This window comes from Leopardus geoffroyi, chromosome E1 (assembly GCF_018350155.1).
Source record: "Leopardus geoffroyi isolate Oge1 chromosome E1, O.geoffroyi_Oge1_pat1.0, whole genome shotgun sequence".
Taxonomy (NCBI): Eukaryota; Metazoa; Chordata; class Mammalia; order Carnivora; family Felidae; genus Leopardus; species Leopardus geoffroyi.
Genome location: NC_059330.1, coordinates 1,652,720 through 1,672,644, shown reverse-complemented (window position 1 = coordinate 1,672,644; position 19,925 = coordinate 1,652,720). Strand labels below are relative to the sequence as shown.

Below are 19,925 nucleotides of genomic sequence, written 5' to 3'. Positions count from 1 at the left end.
TCTTTTTTTTTTTTAAGTAATCTATGCCCAACGTGGGGCTCAAATTCATGACCCTGAGATCAAGAGTTGTGTGCCCCTCCAAATGAGCCAGTCAGGTGCCCCCTAAAAACAAACTTTCTAATTATTTATTTTTAAGTGTTTTTAATTTATTCTTGAGAGAGAGTGAGTGAGCAGGGGAGGGGCAGAGAGAGAGAAAGGAAGAATCCCAAGCAGGCTCTGCACCGTCAGCCCAGAGCCTGACGCGGGGCTCTATCTCATGAACTGTGAGATCATGACCTGAGCCGAAATCAAGAGTCAGAGGCTTAACCCACTGAGCTACCTAGGTGCCTCCTAAAATACGCTTTTTGTAGAGCAGTTTTAGGTTCGTGACAAAACTGAGCGCAGATTTCCCGTCTGCCCTTGCCTGCCCTCACAGGTGCACAGCATCCCTCACTACCAACATCCTGCGTCAGAAACGTTTGTTACAATGACTCTACACTGACCCGTGGTTTCCCGGTTTCCACTTGGCTACTTACATTCAGGTCTCAGATGCCACCTTATCAGAAAGCCCCTAACTGACTACCTGGAATTTCCAAGCCCCCCCCCCCCCCACCCCTCCTGCCCAACGTTCAAGGTACCGCGTAACTCCCTCCACAGCGTTCACCGCCCTCTCTCTTAGCTCCCGTGTCTACGTGCCCTAGGAGGAGTTGAGCCCCCGGGGCGGGGGTGGGGGTGGGGTGGAGGATGGGGAAGAAGAGACGGGTCTCTGCTTGGTTCACTGATGCATCCTCAGTGCCTGGAAGGGAGGGGACGCTACCTGTTTACTGAACGAACACGCTTCCTCGCCTCATCTGCGGTCCTGTCTGGCCTCCGGCCTCTCCTCACCCTCAACTCTGAAGCTAGATTTCGGGGCACACTCCCTTCTGCCACCCCCGCCTGGGCCCCGAGTTAGATCAGCTGTGTCACTCACCACTCCCGCGTCCCCTACCATAGGTGCTATGCTTCTCCCCCTGAGCCCCGCACCCCAGCCCCGGGGAAGGGGTGGGGGGAGGCGGCCTCGGCCCTCAACCGCTCCCCACCCCGCCCCCCCCGACAGACACGCGCGCGCACACAGCTCCTGGCAGCTCTGAGTATATTTAACGACAAGGTCATGGGGGCTGTGGAGCCAAACAGGGATCACCCAGAAGCCTGGGGAGGGAAGGTTGCAAAGTTCAGCCCCCGGTCGTCCCCATCAAATGGTGGAGTCATTGGCCGACGCCGGGTCGTGCAGCTGGTGGCGGAAGGAGAGTCGGGCCTTCCTGCCGAAGTAGGCGCCAGACCCTAGGGAGGGTATCCCTCCCTCAGCCACGGTGGGGGCTTCAGCCGGGCTGGGGTTTGGGTCTGGAGGGGCAGCCGGATCCAGGCCTGGAAGGGAGATGGGAGGAGGGAGAGGGGTGTTGCGGCCCGTGTTCTTCCTTCCTTCCCCACGGCGAGGCCCCAGGAGGCCGGGGAGGCCACCTGGGGTCCTGGGGCCCGGAGAGGGGGTGTGGAGAGGGCAGGGCTGCTTTCACCGGCCTGCGACCTGGGCGGTCACTCGGGACCTGCCACGCACAAGGGCCCCTGCTTGCTGTGATGCTGCTGTCACCATCACGAAGGTGCTATTTTTTTTTAACGGGGGCTTCACTTGCTTATTCAGCAGCGGCCCTGCGAGGTATTTAGGCGGCCCTGTGGGGAAGCCCACCTCCCACCCGTGAAACAGACCATTCTTTTCCCTCCACTGGCTTGACCATGTACCTTTGTCCCCGGTGCGGTCTCTCTGCCTCCCTGCCAGCCCCCCTTTTTCCTCAGCCACCCCCCGCCCCCATACCTGCTCTTCCAGTCCTCCGCTGCCTCCGGCACCCACACCATGGGAAACACCATGCCCCCTTGAGACCCATCTCACCAGTGGAGGAGACCAGGGTGCTGGGGCTGGTCAGGAGGGCCCCAGGAGGAGGGGTGTGGCTGGCAAGCCCCCCCACTGTGGGCCAAACTACCACTTAGCCTCAGACCGCCTGGTGATTATAGGCGCCAGGGGATGGAAGGGGGAGGAGAGGGAGGAGGGAAGAGGTGGACGGATACCCCATTCAGACACCTATCCTGTCGCGCCCCCTTAATTTGGGAGCCCTCTCTGATCTCCAGGGAGAAGCAGGAGGGCACTGGGAGGGGGGAGGTGGCAGAGACAGACACAGAGGGGCTGGGACCACCGACAGGAGCCGTGAAAATCCGCCGACAGCTTGCTGCCAGCCTGGATGCTGCTGGGGACTCACTGGTATTCTGGAATGAGAATTCAGAATGCCCACGACGTAAAATCATGAAGAAAAAAAAAAAATAGTCTATTCTCACGGAAGGTGAAATTGTGCTCGCTGAGGAAACGTTAGGTTCTCACTAAACGGTCCGGGAGCCCTTGTCGCCTTTAATAGGACACTGACAATGGATTAGTTACGCTGTGCCAAGTAGATTCAAGGGACTTTTTACTTGTTATCTTGCTTGATCATGTCAGTGATGCCTGGAGGTACATGTTATCACTGTCCTGATTTTACAAGCAAGGTCACGGAGGCAGTTGGAGCGGGGACTCCCTCCACCCCCACCCCCTGATCCCAGCCCACTCTGTGCTCCGCAGTGAGCTTCCCCGCATCAGGTGCTGATGCCCTCAGCCGGGCAGGGGACAGGGGTGGGGGGAGCAGAGCACCCTCGTCAAGGACTCTAAACGCCCCCCAGCACAGCCGTGCAAGTGTGCTCTTAACTTGGGAAGCTGCCGGCTCTATTGGACTAGCAGACTCAGAAATCTGTTTCTTTCTTTCTTTCTTTCTTTCTTTCTTTCTTTCTTTCTTTCTTTCTTTCTTTCTTTCTTTCTTTCTTTCTTTCTTTCTTTCTTTCTTTCTTTCTTTCTTTTTTTCTTTCTTTCCTTCCTTTCTTTCTTTCTTTCCTTCCTTTCTTTCCTTTCTTTCCTTCTTTCTTTCTTTCTTTCCTTCTTTCTTTCTTTCTTTCTTTCTTTCTTTCTTTCTTTCTTTCTTTCTTTCTTTCACATTTAAGGTTTATTTGTTTTGATTTTGAGAGACAGAACAGCAGGGTAGGGGCAGAGAGAGGGGGACAGGGGATCTGAAGCAGACCCTGCGCTGACAGCAGAGAGCCCAATGTGGGGCTCGAACTCACAAACTGTGAGATCGTGACTTGAGCCGAAGTCGGACGCTTAACCAACAGAGCCGCCCAGGCGCCCCTGTTTCGCACTTCTAAATTACCGGTCTCAAGGGGCGCCTGGGCGGCTGCGTCGGTTAAGCGCCCGACTTTGGCTCAAGTCGTGACCCAGCCCCGAGTTGGGCTCTGTGCCAACATCTGGGAGTCTGGAGCCTGCTTCCGATTCTGTGTCTCCCTTTCTCTCTGCTCCTCCCCTGCTTGTGCTCTGTCTCTCTCTCTCTCTCTCTCAAAAGTAAACAAATAAACATAAATAAGTCACCTTTATTGAAGTGAAAATTTACATGCAATTGAATACACGCATCTGTGTCCAGGTCTGTAAATATTAACAAGGGTACACACTCGTGAAATAATCACCCCAGTCGAGATACAAGACGTTCCCATCACCAACTTCCCTTCCTTCTCTACGCCTCCCACCCCAGGCAGCTACTGATCTCATTCCTGTCCGAACAGATTGGATTTGCCTGTTTCCGGACTTTATTTAAGTGGAGTCCTAGAGTATTACTTCCGTCTGTCTGACTTCTTTCAGCATAACGGTGTTTAACTTCGCCCAAGTTGTATGTGCTTGCAGCTTACTTGAGGTTTTTTTTTTTTTTTTTTTTTTTTTTTTTGGTAACAATAGTTTTATTGAGATAGAATGGACATACCATAAAATTCATCCTTTTATTTTTACATATATTTTTAAATGTATTTATTTTTGAGAGAGAGCACAAGCAGGGGAGGGGCGGAGAGAGAGCGAGACACAGAATCGGAAGCAGGTGCCAGGCTCTGAGCTGTCAGCACAGAGCCCGACGCGGGACTTGAACTCACAAACCGGGAGATCATGACCAGAACCGAAGTCGGACGCTCAACCAGCTGAGCCACCCAGGCACCCCTGAAATTCACCCTTTTATAGGATCCAATTCAGTGGCTTTTACTATATTCATCAGTTGAGAAACATCAACTAATTTTATAACATTTTCATCACCCTTGAAAGAGAGCCTGTTCCCCCTGTCAGTCACTCCCCTGTCCTTCTTCTCCCCAGCTAGTGGCTAACCTACCTTCGGTCTCTACAGGTTTTAGACATTTCGTCTAAATGGACTCACATAATATGTGGTCCTTTGTGTCTGACTTTTTTTCATTCAGCATATTCTTTTCTTCTTCTTCTTCTTTTTTTTTTAAGACAGAGTGGGGCGCCTGGGTGGCTCAGTCAGTTAAGCGGCCGACTTCGGCTCAGGTCATGATCTCGTGGTCCATGGGTTCGAGCCCCGCGTCGGGCTCTTTGCTGACAGCTCCGAGCCTGGAGCCTGCTTCTGATTCTGTGTCTCCCCCTCTCTCCGTTCCCTCTGCCACTCGTGCTCTGTCTCTGTCTCTCAAAAATAAATAAGTGTAAAAAAAAAGTTTTAAATAAAGAAATATTAAAGAAATAATAACAAAAGAGTTGGATGCTTAACCGACTGAGCCACCCAGGTGCTCCTTCCTTAGCGTAATATTTTCTTTTTCTTTTTTTTTTAATTTTTTTTCAACGTTTATTTATTTTTGGGACAGAGAGAGACAGAGCATGAACGGGGGAGGGGCAGAGAGAGAGGGAGACACAGAATCGGAAACAGGCTCCAGGCTCTGAGCCATCAGCCCAGAGCCCGACGCGGGGCTCGAACTCACGGACCGCGAGATCGTGACCTGGCTGAAGTCGGACGCTTAACCGACTGCGCCACCCAGGCGCCCCAATTAGCGTAATATTTTCAAGACTCGCCCCTGTGGGAACGCGTGCTAGCGCTCCACTCCTTTTTGTGGCCGAGTGGCGTACCTTGGAGGGATCACCATGTTTTGTCTGCCCATTCGTCAGCTGAGGGACGTTGGGTTGTTCCCACGATTTGGCTGGTTGAGGACTACCGCGAGCAGGTCTCTGTGCGCCCGAGTGCTTTCAATTCTTCTGGGTCTTCACCTAGGAGCGGAATTGTTGGGTTGCCATAGGGTAGCTCTACCATTGAGTTTTTCTCTTTCAGTTAAAGGGCGTTTGACACACAATGTGACCTCCGTGCTGGGCGAGTACGACACAACATAGCGATCGGACAACTCTATACGTTATGCTACACGCTCCGCAAGCCTAGCTCCAACCCGTCACCACACGCGGCGCTGTTACAACATCACTGACTATAACCCTTTCATCCCCACGACTCATTGGTTCCCTAACTGGAAGCCTGGACCGCCCTCGCCCCTCCCCCTCCCCTCTGGTAACCACCGGTTTGTTCTCTGTATTTCTGGATCTGTTTGTGCTTTGTTTGGTCGTTTTTTTTCCTCTCACATGTAATGAGATCATATGGTATTTGTCTTTTGCGAACTTATCTCACTTAGCATCATACTCTCTAAATCCATTGATGTTGTTGCAAATGGCAAGATAACATTCTTTTGTTACGGTTGAGCAATATTTCTGTGTGTGTGTGTGTGTGTGTGTGTGTGTACCACTCTTCTTTCTTTCTCCGTTCAATCAATCAGTGGACATTTAGGTTGTCTCTATATCTTGGCTATTGTAAATTATGCTGCTATGAACATGGTGATGCATATATCTTTTTGAATCAGTGCTTTCATTTTCTTTTTTTTTTTTAATTTTTTTTTTTACATTTATTCATTTTTGAGAGACAGAGCATGAGTGGGGAAGAGGCAGAGAGAGAGGGAGACACAGAATCGGAAGCAGCTTCCAGGCTCGGAGCTGTCAGCCCAGAGCCCGACGCGGGGCTCGAACCCATGGACCACAAGATCATGACCTGAGCCAAAGTCGGACACTCCACGGGCTGAGCCACCCAGGCTCCCCAAGAGCACTAGGATTTTAAATTTTTTTTTTCAACGTTTATTTATTTTTGGGACAGAGAGAGACAGAGCATGAACGGGGGAGGGGCAGAGAGAGAGGGAGACACAGAATCGGAAACAGGCTCCAGGCTCTGAGCCATCAGCCCAGAGCCTGACGCGGGGCTCGAACTCACGGACCGCGAGATCGTGACCTGGCCGAAGTCGGACGCTTAACCGACTGCGCCACCCAGGCGCCCCAAGCACTAGGATTTTAAACACAGAAGCCACATTCTGTGACAAAGTGTTTGTGATACATATATCGGCTAGTGGATTTGTATTCAAAACATACAAAGAACGAATTCAGTGATATGACATTGTTCTTAAAAAAATTACCAAAAGCTGGAAGAGACACTTTGCAAAAGAAGATTATGCAAATGGCCAGTAAGCACGTGAAACTCGACCAGCATCATTACTCCTCAGAGAAAGGCAAATTAAGCTACGACGATTTTCTTACTTTACCCTCAGAACAGCTAATGCTAAAAAAGACGGACCACGTCAGCTGCTGGCCACGCCGTGGAACCACCAGAAGTAACACAGACTGGTTTGGGAGATGCAACACGGAGCGACCACTTTGGGAGCCAGTCTGGCAGTTTCTCATAAAGGTAAAATGTACTTTTTACAGGTCCTGGCAACGCCTCTACGAGCTATTTACCCAAGAGAAAGGAAAACGCTTATCCACACAAAGACTCCTACAGGAATGTTTATAGGAGCTTTATCGCAATAGATTAGAAACAACCCAGATGTCCATGGGAAGAGATAAGGAAATCCGCATTTGAAAAAAAAAGAGGGCATGGGGCGCCCCAGTGGCTCAGTCGGTCGAGTCTGCGGCTTTGGCTCAGGTCCTGATCTCTCGGTTCACCGGATCGAGCCCCGCGTCGGGCTCTGTGCTGACAGCTGGGAGCCTGGAGTCTGCTTGGGATTCTGTGTCTCCCTCTCTCCCTGCCCCTCCCCTGCTCGTGCTCTGTCTCTTTTTCTCCGAAAATTAAATAGTTTTAAAAATTAAAAAAAAAAAAAAAAGGGGGGGGGCATATTTTGTCTTTTAGAACCTGAGAGTTTCCCGCCTGCTCCCGGACTGTAGGTCCCCGGAGAGCGGGCTCGGCGGCGGCCAGCTCGCTCACTGTCGTGCGCCCGGAGCCCGACCCGGGGCAAGTGGCGAGACGTGGTGCAGGAGGGGTGTAGGAGCGCACGTTCCCCAGCCCCCGGCCGCCGGCCCCCGGGCCCTTGCACCGCCCCTGCCTCTACCGCCGCCCGCCGCAGCCCCCGGGGCCAGCGCTCGCTCGACGGCCTTGCGGCGGGGCGGGCGCGGAGGTGAGGCCGGGAGACCCGCCCCCGGGGGCCGGCCTTTCCCGCCCTTCCCGCCCCTTCCCGCCCCGCCGCCCGGGTGTGGGCCCGGCTCCCTGTGCCGCTCCCTCGGCTGGCGGATCGGCGCGGGCGCCGCCTGGGGCTGCGGGGTGAGGGGCCCGGGGGGCGCGCGGCGGCGGCGGCGGCGGGGCCCGGGCCCCGGGGGAGGGGGGCGGGGGGGCGGGAAGGGGCGCGGGCTCAGCCGCGCGCCGAGATTTCAGGGTGTCCCTCCCGGGCGGGGCGCGCGGGACTTCCTCATTCCCGCTGGACGCCCCCCCCCCCCCCCGCTCCCGGCCTGGCCTGGCCGGAGCCCCGGGGTCCCCGGCGACCCCCCCCCCCCCGCCCCGCCCCGGCTTCCGCTCCGCCCCGGCTCCGGGCCCCGCGGGCCCGGCGGGAGCTCCAGGGCGCGCCGGGGCCGGGACGGGAGGCGGGGCTGAGGGATCCTGGATGCGGGACCCGGGGACCGGGTGGAGGTCAAGGCGGGGCGGCGGGGCGCTGCAGACCGAAGGGGAAGGAGGGCGCGCGAGGGAGGTGGGGAGGGTGGGGGGCCCGGGTTCTGCAGGGCACGGCACCTCCCTGAGGCCTCCCCCTGCGCCCAGGATGGCGGCGACCCCCCAGAGCCTCTTCCCCGCGGGGGGCGAGCTGGACTCCAGCCAGTTGCAGATGGAGCCCGACGAGCTGGACACTCTGAGGGAGGGGGAGGACCCAGGTAGGCAGGGGGGTACGGCCCTGGGGGAGGACGGGGTGGGGGGCGGCGAGACCTCCTGGGGTTCGCATTCTTGCACCTTCTCTCCTCCCAGCTGACCGGATGCACCCTTTCCTGGCCATCTACGACCTGCAGCCTCTGAAAATGCACCCCTTGGTGTTCGCCCCTGGGGTGCCCGTCACAGCCCAAGTGGTGGGAACCGAAAGATACACCAGCGGATCCAAGGTGGCTGGCCGGGCACTGGGGAGGTGGGGAAAGGCAGGGCCGGCCCGGAGGTCGGGGGGGAGGGGGCGCTGCCACCCGGCCGGGGGACAACCGCTGAGTTCCTCCCGCCCCCAGGTGGGAACCTGCACCCTGTATTCCGTCCGCTTGACTCACGGCGCCTTTACCTGGACAACCAAGAAGAAGTTCCGTCATTTCCAGGAGCTGCACCGAGACCTCCTGAGGCACAAAGTCTTGATGAGTCTGCTCCCTCTGGCCCGGTAAGGGGACCGGTCTGCTTCCTGTCGGGAAGGCGGTGCCCCATCCTGTGCCTGCCCCAGCGGCCACCACTGCTTTCTGCCTGTGGCACCCTTTCCCTGCCCCAGCTCCTTTCCTGCCCCAGCTCTGGCCCCTGGTGGTGGGGGGCGGGGGGGGGGGGCCCCCTTCCCTGACCCCGGTTACCAGGAAACCTTCCCAGCTCGGCTCTCCCTGTCCGTGGTCCTGTGCCAATATCTCAGCCGGGCGGGGCGCCCAAAATGCCCTTGGCAGCTTCCCTCGTCTCCGTTGTCAGGATAGGGGGCCTTTGCCAGCCTCCGGGCCTCCCCCAAGCCTCCGGGTCTGGTGCTTCAGGGATCCAGGCGCTCAGCTTCCCGCCTCGCCTCCGCAGCTTTGCCGCCCCCCATCCCCCCGCCGGAGAAGCCGCCAACCGCGAGATGCCCTCTCTGCCCCGCGCGGGACCCGAGGGCTCCTCCAGACACGCGTCCAGCAAACAGGTGCGACCCGACGCCGGACCGCCCGGGGAAGGCGTTTCGTGCGCCCGTGGCTCCGCTCCCATCTGTGTCTCTCTTGTCCCTGCTTCAGAAATACCTGGAGAATTACCTCAACCGCCTCCTGACCATGTCTTTCTACCGCAACTACCACGCCATGGTAAGGCCCAGGGGCTGGTTTTGGGGGGGGGGGGCAGTTTCATCAGACCCCCAGGGGGGCAGAGGACCCCGGCCCGTGGGGTCTGAGGGGCTGGAAGCCAGAGTCTCTCCCCTGAGCCTTCGTCTTCCTCGGCAGACGGAGTTCCTGGAAGTCAGCCAGCTCTCCTTCATCCCAGACCTTGGCTCCAAAGGACTGTGAGTGTGCGACATCGCCGCGCGGGCCACGGGCAAACCCGCGGACCCCTCCCTGCCTGAGGATGGGGAAAGCAGTGCCCGGTGCGCGGGCAGGGGCGGGGGCGCGGCAGGCATCCGGATTCCTCTTCGGGCATCTCCCCACCCCACGCCCGCTCCCCGACTCTGCCCACAGGGAAGGAGTGATCCGGAAGCGCTCGGGCGGCCACCGAGTTCCTGGCCTCACCTGCTGTGGCCGGGACCAAGTGTGTTACCGCTGGTCCAAGAGGTGAGCCCCGGAGCGGTCAGCAGGGCAGCGGTGGGGGCGAGGAAGGAGATGCCGTGGGCAGGGAGGAACGGACGGAGCCCTCCCGCTCCAGGTGGCTGGTGGTGAAGGACTCTTTCCTGCTGTACATGTGCCTCGAGACGGGCGCCATCTCCTTTGTTCAGCTCTTTGACCCTGGCTTCGAGGTGCAGGTGGGGAAACGCAGCACGGAGACGCGGTACGGGGTCAGGATCGACACCTCCCACAGGTAAGGCCTCCAGCCGGTGTAGACGGACACCTGGTGAGCCGAGAGCGCTGGGGGGGGGGGGGCAGTGAGTGGAAGGAAAGGAAGCATTTCCACCCCATCCCCCACCCCCATCCAACACCCCCCCCCCCCCCCCCCCCCCCCGGAGCCGGCCTTGGTTTGGAACCAGAGAACTGGTCTGGCCACATGCCTGGGACTGCTCTTAGAACCTAGGCCCGGAGAGAGGGGGTCAAGTACAAGCTTGGGGGAGGGACTCCCGATATAAAAGAAAGGGCGCTCCGTTCATTCATTCGTTCATTCGTTCGTTCCTGGGAGCAAACCCCCGAGTGCCGGGTGCAAAACTCCGTGCTGTGCCGGTGACCTAACTGTGTGCGAGGCACACGCCTGCCTTGTCCGGGTGGGGTGGCGAATTAGGGACGAAGGGAGGAAGTGGGAAAGAAGGGGCAGCCAAAGAGGGAGGTATCGGGCGAGGCCGGGGCGCGAAGGGTGAAGCCTGTGGTCCATCTCGTTGTTCCTGCTCAGGTCCCTGATCCTCAAGTGTGGCAGCTACCGGCAGGCACGGTGGTGGGGCCAGGAGATCACGGAGCTGGCCCAGGGCCCGGGAAGAGACTTCATACAGCTGCACCGTCATGACAGCTATGCCCCACCCCGGCCCAGGACCTTGGCCCGGTGGTGAGACACTGCCGTCCCTTCGGAGCTTGTCTGTGGGCCTCGTGACCCGCTCTGTGTTTTCTGAGTCCTTTCCTTGGTCCTCTTTGATCTCCTCTGACCCGTTCTGGCTTCGACACCCTCCCCCTTTGACTTCTCCAGTCTTCCTGACCATCTGACCTCTAACCACACTGATTATCTACCTTCCCTCTGATCTCTCCGACCCCCATACCCAGTCATTTCCAGTCATCTCCTCCGACCCTGGCCTCTCTGACCTCCTGTGACCTTTTTAACTGCCTTTTATCACACTGGCTCTCTCTGTGCCTTATGAGCTCTTAAAATCTCTCTGATTCACTCGTTCGTCCAATACACGTTTTACTAAGCACCTACTACGTGCCAGGCCCAGTGGCAGGAATAAGACAACCCAGTAGGTGATTCAGTCACAGAACAATGGTAACTTCCGGCCGTTCCGGTGGTAGGTACAGGGTACCGGGCACAGCGGGGGAACATCTGCCCCCCCCCCCCGGTGGGGATGTCAGGACTGCCTTGCAGAAGGCAGTGACCCTGAGGTTGGCCTTAGGACGAAAGCGGAGACTAGCCTGTGCGGAGGCTAGAAGAAGTAGGCTGGCATGTTTGGTGACCCTGGCAGCGGGGGGGCGGGGGAGAGGAGGAGTGGCCAGAGAACAGTCTGGGGGTTGACAGCGCCTGGGTGTGCCCCGCGTGCTAAGCTGAAGCGGTTGGACTTCATCATAGGCAGGAGGGAGTGGTGGAAGGATTTTTTTCTTGGAGGCGGTGTCGACATTCATTTGTTTCATAAGAACTAATAGCTGATACTTACGTAGTTCTCACTGCGTGCTGGGAGCTGGGCTAAGTATGATTAAACCCTCTCGCGAACCCGACGAGGCAGGCACAGGTGCTGTGTCCATTTTACAGATGAGAACGTTGAGGCAAGGAGAAGCTGAGGAACTTGCCCAAGGTCCGACACCTTGTAGACAGTGGGAGCAGGATTCAAACCCAGGCAGTCTGGGTCAAGACCCCACTCTTCACCATCATACTATTTGTTATTCAAAAGCCAAAACGATACGACGCAGAAGCACAATAAGTGAAAAACTTAAGTTCCCCTTCGTTGCCCAGCCCTTTACTCCCTGGCCTCACGTCTGCCCCAGACCCAACAGCCCAGCTCTCTCCCCAGAAATAACCCTCACAACAGAGTCCTGTGTATCTTCTCCTTTCTCGGCCTGTACACTTTCATAGGCTTATGCGCATACATTACTTTTTGGTTTAATGTAAATGAGATCATGAACTTACTTTTGTGGCTTATTTTTTTTCCCCACTTAATGTGTGTGTTAGAGATTAGGCATTCAGATTCTTATTTTATTTTATTTTATTTTATTATATTTTATTATATTTTATTTTATTTTATTTTATTTTATTTTATTTATAAGTAGGTTTCACACCCAGTGCAGAGCACGACATGGGACTTGAACTCACAACCCTGAGATCACGAACTTGCTTTTGTGGCTTATTTTTTTCTTTTTCACGTCATGTGTGTGTTAGAGATTAGGCACTCAGGTTCTTTCTTTTCTTCCTTTTTCTTTCTTTTTTTCTTTTCTTTTCTTTTCTTTTTTTTTCTTTTCCCTTTCCTTTCCTTTCCTTTCCTTTCCTTTCCTTTCCTTTCTTTCCTTTCTTTCCTTCCTTTCCTTCCTTTCCTTTCTTTCCTTTCCTTTCCTTCAGTAGGCTTCTCACCCAGAGCAGAGTGCAACATGGGGCTTGAACTCACAACCCTGAGATCAAGACCTGAGCTGAGATTAAGAGTTGGACGCTGAACCGACTGAGCCACCCAGGTGCCCCAAATTCTCATTTTACAAATCTTTTTTTTTTTTTTTTTTTAGGTTTATTTATTTTGAGAGAGGGAGAGAGGACATCAGCAGGGGAGCCAAATTCTCATTTTAAGCGATGTTGCACTGAACACAGTCTTTGCCTAAGCAAAGCATTTAATAGGATGCATCCCTAGAAATAGAATTTCTATGTGCATTTAATGGTATTAAACAGTATGTGTGTCTGATATTCGGATACTGCCAAACTGTCTTCTAAATAAGCCATAACCAGGGCGCCTGGGTGGCTTAGTCAGTTAGGCGTCCGACTTCGGCTCAGGTCATGATCTCACGGACCGTGGGTTCGAGCCCTGCGTCGGGCTCTGTGCTGACAGCTAGAGCCTGGAGCCTGCTTCGAATTCTGTGTCTCCCTCGCTCTCTGCCCCTCCCCCACTCACACTCTGTCTCTCAAACATAAATGAAAGTTAAAAAAATAAAAAGGCTATAACCGAAGTATATTCCCATAGTCTATGAGGATTCTCATTCTCCTGCACGCTAATATTGAACATTGCCAGTGATCTTTATTTTTGCCAAGTTAGTGGATTAAAGACATGTTATTCCATTTTGATATCAATTTCCTTCTTTGCTACTGAGATTAAACACCTTTTCCTACGGTTGACCATTTTAATCTCCTCTGTGAACTGTCAGTTCTTAATCTTTGTTCGTTTCGCCGTTGGCCTGTGTGTCTTTTTCATACTGATTCGCTGGAACTCTTTATGTATGATGCGTTAACGTTCCCCGCCTTTAGTCATCTTCTTTAGCCTATTGTGCCTTCTGTAATTTTTAATTTTACTTAGCTCAAACTGGCAAATTTGTCCCCCTTTCATACGTCTGACACCGTCTGATTTCTCTGATCACTCCTGATCTTTGACCCTGCCGTCACCTCTGATCCATGACTGTCCTCCAGCCTTCACTCTCCAGAGCTTTCTGGCTTCTGATTCTGACCTCCTTGGCTTGACCTTCCCCTCCCTCCAGGTTTGTGAACGGGGCGGGTTACTTTGCCGCTGTGGCAGACGCCATCGTAGGAGCTCAAGAGGAGATTTTCATCACAGACTGGTGGTGAGTAGGGGAAAAGCCCAGGCAGGAAGGGGCAGGATAGGGCCTGCCCCGGATCAGCTTACAGGCCAGAGGAGGGAGGGGCAGGGAAGAAGTGGCTGGCTGCTCGCCCTTCACCCCCTGCCCTGCATCCCAGGTTGAGTCCTGAGATTTACCTGAAGCGTCCGGCCCATTCAGATGACTGGAGACTGGACATTATGCTCAAGAAGAAGGCGGTGAGGAGAGTGGCAGGCGGGAGGGGAGGTGCGTGGAGGAGAAGGGAGAAGGAAAGGAAGCTGAAGCTTCAGGGGAGGAAACATGTCTATCGTGGGCTGCTATCTGGCAAGCATCACCTCCTTTTCTTCCTTAAGAGGAACTTACACCTCCCCGTTCATCCTCCTCCTCTACCTGGTGCAGACTTCTCTCCAAGTACCCATTACGCCTTGTGGCGTTACCTGGGGGTGTACGTGTCTGCCTTTCTCACGGGAATGACATCGCTAGCCTCAGTATAAGGCCCGGTGTCCGCCATGTTGGGGACATCCATAGACGTTAGTGGATAGACAGATGATCGAGAGGAGGGGCCGGTGGGTGGAAGGATGATGGAAAGGGGGGATAGATGGAAGGATAGGAGGGTGGAAAGGTGCATCAGTAGCAGGGGGGAGGGGGGGAGGGACAGATGGATGACAGGTGGCACATATGGGGGTGAGTAAATGGCTGGGAAGACGGATGGATGGATGGATGGATGGATGGATGGATGGATGGACGGATGGGCAGGTGAACAGTGTGCTGACCCACTGCTAAGTTTGCTGAGAGCATCAGAGCAGGGTGTGAGCACTGAGGATCCCCAGGCTGAGTGCACGGACGTACAGAACCCCAAGAATGGGGAAGGATTCGGGAGGTTGGAGGGGGGGCCGTTCTGACCCCCCCTCCCCCGCTCACCACCAGGAGGAGGGTGTCCGTGTGTCCGTACTGCTGTTTAAGGAGGTGGAGCTGGCCTTGGGCATTAACAGCGGCTACAGCAAGAGGGCTCTGATGCTGCTGCACCCCAACATAAAGGTGACTGTCAGGCGTCAGAGACGCCCCCAAAAACCACGACCCTCCTCGCCACACTTCCCCACCCCCTTGACCCTCCCTTTCTAATTTTTTTTTCAAACGCTTATTTATTCTTGAGAGACAGAGAAAGACAGAGGGTGAGCAGGGGAAGGGCAGAGAGAGGGAGACACAGAAGCCAAAGCAGGCTCCAGGCTCTGAGCCATCAGCACAGAGCCCAATGCAGGGCTCGAACTCACGGACTGTGAGATCATGACCTGAGCCGAAGTCGGACGCCCAACCGCCTGAGCCACCTAGGCGCCCCGCGACCCTCCCTCTCCTTGAACATCTCATCCCCCCATCTTCCTGTCCCCCCCCCATCCTCCCTCCCAAAGTCTCCATCTTCTCTCCCCTAAGCCCGCCCGCATGACCTCCCCCCACACCTGCTGCAGGTGATGCGCCACCCGGACCAGGTGACGCTGTGGGCCCATCATGAGAAGCTCCTGGTCGTGGACCAAGTAGTGGCCTTCTTGGGGGGGCTGGACCTCGCCTACGGCCGCTGGGACGACCTGCAGTACCGGCTGACTGACCTCGGGGACCCCTCTGAACCAGGCGCTCCACAGGTGGTCCCCCCAGGCCTCCCTGAGCGTCGCTAGGCGCACCCCTCCCCAGCGCCAGCCCGCCCCCGCTGGTCACTCGCGTGCTGCCCGCCCCGGGGATTCCTCTTTCTGGGACCCCAGGAAGGTGCCTTGAAGGAGGCCCAGTCCTCTCCCCATGCCCACGACCCCGTCCCACTCCCCCGGGGTAGCGAGTGTGGCCGAAGGGGAGGGCCAGGGTGGGACTCTCTCTGTCTCATTCTTACTCTCTCTCTGTGTCTCTGTGTCTCACACTTTCAGTGCTCCTCTCTTCTCTGTGGCCCTGGCTCTGTGCGGCCTCCATGACTTCTCCCTGCCCCTGGCTTGGGTGTGTTCCCTACAGCCTCCCACCCCCGGCTCAGACGCTCCGGCCACCCCAGACCTGTCCCAAAACCAACTCTTCTGGCTGGGCAAGGACTACAGCAATCTTATCACTAAGGACTGGGTGCAGCTGGACCGGCCTTTTGAGGGTGAGGGTCCCTTCCTCCCAAGCCCCCAAAAGCTGAGAGTAGGGGCAGACATCGAGGCGGGAACCGAGAACAGGATGAGCTGGGTCAAGGGTAATGTAGCTCTCCCTCTGGTCCCCTCGTCCTCCTCCCTGCCCCTGGTGTCCCCGCCCTCGCCCCTGATCCTCCCGGGGGCCCCCCAGATTTCATCGACAGGGAGACCACGCCCCGGATGCCATGGCGGGACGTAGGGGTGGCCGTCCACGGTCTGCCCGCCCGGGACCTGGCCCGCCACTTCATCCAGCGCTGGAATTTCACCAAGGTGCCCACCTGCTCCTGCGGGGGCTGGGGGGGGGGGCGGGTCGGGAAGGGTCTGCCTCCCGCTGACTGCTATCACTCCACTTTAGACGACCAAGGCCAAGTACAAGACCCCCGTGTACCCCTACCTGCTGCCCAAATCCACCAGCACCGCGGACCAGCTCTCCTTCACGATCCCGGGGGGGCAGTGCGCCACTGTGCAGGTGAGGCCCCCTCTTCAGCCCGTCCTCACTCCTCCCTCCCTCCCTCCAGCCCAGGGCCCCCGGCCCGAGAGCCCCCCCCCCCCCCCCGCCCCGACTCCTCCTCTCCTGGGGTCGGGAACCACAGCATATTCGCTGCTCCGCCAGGTCTTGCGGTCGGTGGACCGTTGGTCAGCAGGGACGATGGAAAACTCCGTCCTCAATGCCTATCTGCACACCATCAGGGAGAGCCAGCGCTTCGTGTACATCGAGGTGTGACGGGGGTGAGGGCGGGGCAGAGAATGGAGCGGACCCCGGGGGAGGAGAGGGACCTGACAGCAGCGGGATCGGTCCTTGAGGGCCAGCGTAGCCAGGCCTGGAGACATGCGCAGCCTGGAGCCTAGGCCTGGGGTTGGCAGGGGGCAGGGGCCTGGCTGCTGATGTCTCTCTTTGGTCCCTGCCTCAGAATCAGTTCTTTATTAGCTGCTCGGACGGGCGGACCGTTCTGAACAAGGTGGGCGATGAGATTGTGGACAGAATCCTGAAGGCCCACAAGTAAGGGGGGGGGGGGGACTGGCCGCGGGTTGGGGTTGTGGGCGTGGTTTAGCCCCTGCGGAGGGTCGGGGCTTGGGGGGGACAGGTGGGACCCCTGACTCCGCCCCCTTCCCAGACAGGGGCAGCGTTTCCGAGTCTACGTGCTTCTGCCCCTGCTGCCGGGGTTTGAAGGTGACATCACGACAGGTGGTGGCAACTCCATCCAGGCCATCCTGCACTTCACTTACAGGTGACCCCCCCCCCCCCCCAGCCAGACTCTGCCTCTCCGTGGCCATCCACCCGTGCCCCTGCCCTGACTCTGTCCCCATCCCTTCCTGCTGGACTTCTGGGGTCCGCCTCTCTCCTGACATCCCCCACCAGCTCCCCCAGCCTCCACCTCCCTCACCGGCTCTTTTCCCTCAGGACCCTGTGCCGTGGGGAATATTCGATCCTACATCGCCTCAAAGCAGCCAGTGAGTGCTGGGGGCTGGGGGGTTGCAGCCCGGGTCCTTCTTGCGTGTCTCTGGGGCTACTGCTCTGAGACGGCAGGCAGTTTTTACTGCAGGGAGACGCGTATAGACCTTGAAGTGGGGAGGCAGCTGGGACAGGGCCCCATGTGCACAGGAGGGCACCCCTCCCTACACCCCCACCCCCTTTCTCACAGTGGGGACAGCGTGGCGGGACTACATATCCATCTGCGGGCTTCGCACACACGGAGAGCTGGGCGGGCACCCGGTCTCTGAACTCATCTACATCCACAGCAAGATGCTCATCGCAGACGACCGGACGGTCATCATCGGTCAGTCCTGGATGCTGGGTCCCCGGCAGCGCCGGGGGGTGGGGGTGGGGGTGGGGAGAGGTGGAGCAGGGCCCAGCGGGAGGTGATGGAAGCTGGCTGGTCCTCGGGCAGAGTTGATGGGGCAGGGCCCCCCCCTCCCACCCCCTACCCCCCACTCCCCCCACCCCCCATTCCCCCTTCCCACCCCCTACCCCCCCGGGCTCAGGCAGACACCTTGCGTCCTGCGCCCATCCCAGGCTCCGCCAACATCAACGACCGGAGCTTGCTGGGGAAGCGAGACAGTGAGCTGGCCGTGCTGATCGAGGACACAGAGATGGAACCATCCCTCATGGACGGTGGGGAGTATCAGGCGGGCCGGTTTGCTTTGAGTCTGCGGAAGCACTGCTTCAGGTAAGGCCCGGTGGGGAGCTACCGGCGTGGCGGGGAGGCACAAGTTGGGAGGGGGTTACTCTGCCTCTGGAGCGGGTGCGAGGGTTTCCCCATCTAGCATAGGGTACCGGGAAAGTAGGGATATCAAGACCATGAGAGACAGATATTAAAAAAATCCGAAGCAGGTTCCAGGCTCTGAGCTGTCAGCACGGAGCCTGACGCGGGGCTCCGACTCATGAACCGTGAGATCATGACCTGAACCCAGGTCAGACGCTTAACAGACTGAGCCACCCAGGCGCCCTGAGAAACAAATACTTTAAAAGTAACTTGGTAGTTTTTTGTTTTTTTTTTTAAACATCAAAATAGTGGCCAAAGAAGATACAAAGTAAATTCTGTTGGATTCATTTGTGCTTATGGTACTGTTTAACATCGGGTTTATTTTGAACTACCTGCGTAGGAATAATCTGACTTTTCTGATATTCACCTTCTCCAAGGATCTTTTTTTTATTTTTCATTTTTTTTAATGTTTATTTATTATTGAGAGACAGAGACAGAGAGTGAGCAGGGGAGGGGCAGACAGAGAGGGAGACGTAGAATCCGAAGCAGTCTCCAGACTATGAGCCATCAGCACAGAGCCCAACGCAGGGCTTGAACTCACGAACCGTGAGATCATGACCTGAGCCAAAGCCAGTCGCTTAACTGACTGAGCCACCCAGGCGCCCCTCCAAGGATCTCAATCTGACCTTGCGGAGACCCTTTTGCCCCGTAGTGTGATTCTCGGGGCACATGCCCGGCCAGACCTGGACCTCCGAGACCCCGTCTGTGATGACTTCTTTCGGCTGTGGCAGGACACAGCCGAGCGCAATGCCAATATCTATGAGCAGGTGGGCACCGAGCGGGGCTGACTGTGGGGAAATCCACGGGTTATCCCGTCCGGGGTAGGATGGAGGCCCCACCGCCAAGCCGTTCCCAAAAGGGGGATGAGGGTGCGGGGGGCAGGCACATCGTGGGATTCAGTGGCTCAGGGTCAGCGTGGGGGGATATGGTGTGGGGAGCGGGGGCAGCATCTGGGACTCTTGGCCGAGGGTCTCCAAGCCCCGCTGGCTTCTGTGCCCCCCACCCACAGATCTTCCGCTGCCTGCCTTCCAACGCCACACGCTCTCTCAGGGCGCTCCGGGAGTACGTGGCCGTGGAGCCCCTGGCCACAGTCAGCCCAACTTTGGCCCGGTCTGAGCTCACCCAGGTCCAGGGCCACCTGGTCCACTTTCCCCTCAAGTTCCTGGAGGATGAGTCTTTGCTGCCCCCCCTGGGGAGCAAGGAAGGCGTGATGCCCCTCGAAGTGTGGACATAGCTACGGCTTCAGCCTGGGACAGCTTACCTGCCGCTGGGCTCCACCGAGGCTGGCTCCCTGCCCCCAACCCTCATGCTGGAGGGCAGTGCCCTCTGAGACCAGGGGGAGGGCAGGCATGCCGGAAGAGGACTAGAGAAGAGAAGCCACGGGGACCCTTCCTTGAGAAGCAGCTGAAGAGGTCACTCCACCTCTGGGCTGGCGGGGCGGGGTTGGGGGGGGGGCAGGAGGGCATTCCGAGTTCATCCCCCCTGCCGCCCGGTTCAAACCACCGTTCCAGGGCAGAGGCAAACCCTTGCCCCCACGCCCGGGATGCCTCCCTGGGGGAGGCCCTGTCCTGGGCCTTCCTCCTCCTGCCCCCGAACCCCCTCCCTGCCATTACTGCCAAGGTGGAGGGAAGAGTGAAGCCCCCCCCCGCCCCCGGCTTCGCCCCCGCGGTGGGCAGGGCGGGGGCTGGGGTGCACACTTACCCCCTCCCCTGCCTGTGGACAGACACTAGCTTTGTATCCGTTCAGTGAGCATTTCATAAATAAACGCCTAGTCTAGACAAGGTCCCCGGCTCTTCCTGGGCCGAACCTCGGCCCGAGCGCACGCCTCCCCCTTCCCGCCCGCATGTGGCACTGGGGCCCCGCGCCTTTGCCCCACCCGCCTCCCGGCTCCTTCCTGCGGCCTCATCCCTACTGCACCTGCCTGTAGTTTCCGGAGCTCCGTCCCCCAGCTGCTGGGAAGGGGAGGTGTTGGAGAAGGAAGGGCAGGGCCACACCAGGACGCCTGGAGGGCCTGGGAGCCGCTGCTTCAGCTGCACAGGAGAGAAGGGCTGG

At 57.4% G+C, this 19,925-nt stretch overlaps 2 protein-coding genes across 4 annotated transcripts; one reads left to right on the top strand and one right to left on the bottom strand.

Annotated features, from left to right (window-relative positions):
• Nucleotides 1-1,097: 1,097 nt before the first annotated feature.
• Nucleotides 1,098-8,559, bottom strand: CE1H17orf114 (chromosome E1 C17orf114 homolog). Of its 2 annotated transcripts, none has more exons than XR_006715272.1 (4): nt 8,452-8,559; nt 4,976-5,113; nt 2,077-2,271; nt 1,098-1,383 (listed from the first exon to the last, which is right to left on the bottom strand). XR_006715272.1 is itself a non-coding variant. In XM_045490123.1 (4 exons), exons 3-4 carry the CDS (start codon nt 1,893-1,895, stop codon nt 1,211-1,213), a joined length of 243 nt encoding a protein of 80 aa, XP_045346079.1. In that variant the 5' UTR covers nt 1,896-2,271; nt 4,976-5,113; nt 8,452-8,559; the 3' UTR covers nt 1,098-1,210. The 2 variants fall into 2 exon arrangements, 1 of the variants encoding a protein (XP_045346079.1); XM_045490123.1 differs by having other exon boundaries at nt 1,826-2,271.
• On the top strand, nt 7,346-19,654 carry PLD2 (phospholipase D2). Of its 2 annotated transcripts, none has more exons than XM_045490119.1 (25): nt 7,346-7,466; nt 7,956-8,065; nt 8,157-8,287; nt 8,402-8,544; nt 8,931-9,036; nt 9,125-9,190; nt 9,326-9,384; nt 9,557-9,649; nt 9,741-9,893; nt 10,413-10,562; nt 13,388-13,471; nt 13,605-13,683; nt 14,393-14,503; nt 14,929-15,099; nt 15,455-15,581; nt 15,761-15,879; nt 15,965-16,078; nt 16,223-16,327; nt 16,521-16,609; nt 16,725-16,838; nt 17,012-17,061; nt 17,253-17,387; nt 17,624-17,777; nt 18,526-18,640; nt 18,883-19,654. In XM_045490119.1, the coding sequence occupies exons 2-25, from the start codon at nt 7,957-7,959 to the stop codon at nt 19,105-19,107; spliced, it is 2,802 nt and encodes a 933-aa protein (XP_045346075.1). In that variant the 5' UTR covers nt 7,346-7,466; nt 7,956; the 3' UTR covers nt 19,108-19,654. The 2 variants fall into 2 exon arrangements, with proteins under 2 accessions (XP_045346075.1, XP_045346074.1); XM_045490118.1 differs by having other exon boundaries at nt 8,835-9,036.
• Nucleotides 19,655-19,925: the final 271 nt, after the last annotated feature.

Coding starts and splice junctions, on each gene's coding strand:
- PLD2 (XM_045490118.1), top strand. CDS start 7,957: ATGGCGGCGACCCCCCAGAGCCTCTTCCCCGCGGGGGGCGAGCTGGAC. Junction 9,650..9,740: donor TGTTACCGCTGGTCCAAGAG/GTGAGCCCCGGA, acceptor CTCCCGCTCCAG/GTGGCTGGTGGTGAAGGACT. Junction 15,582..15,760: donor GCTGGACCGGCCTTTTGAGG/GTGAGGGTCCCT, acceptor GGGGCCCCCCAG/ATTTCATCGACAGGGAGACC.
- CE1H17orf114 (XM_045490123.1), bottom strand. CDS start 1,895: ATGGGTCTCAAGGGGGCATGGTGTTTCCCATGGTGTGGGTGCCGGAGG. Junction 1,384..1,825: donor GCGGAGGACTGGAAGAGCAG/GTATGGGGGCGG, acceptor TCTCCCTTCCAG/GCCTGGATCCGGCTGCCCCT.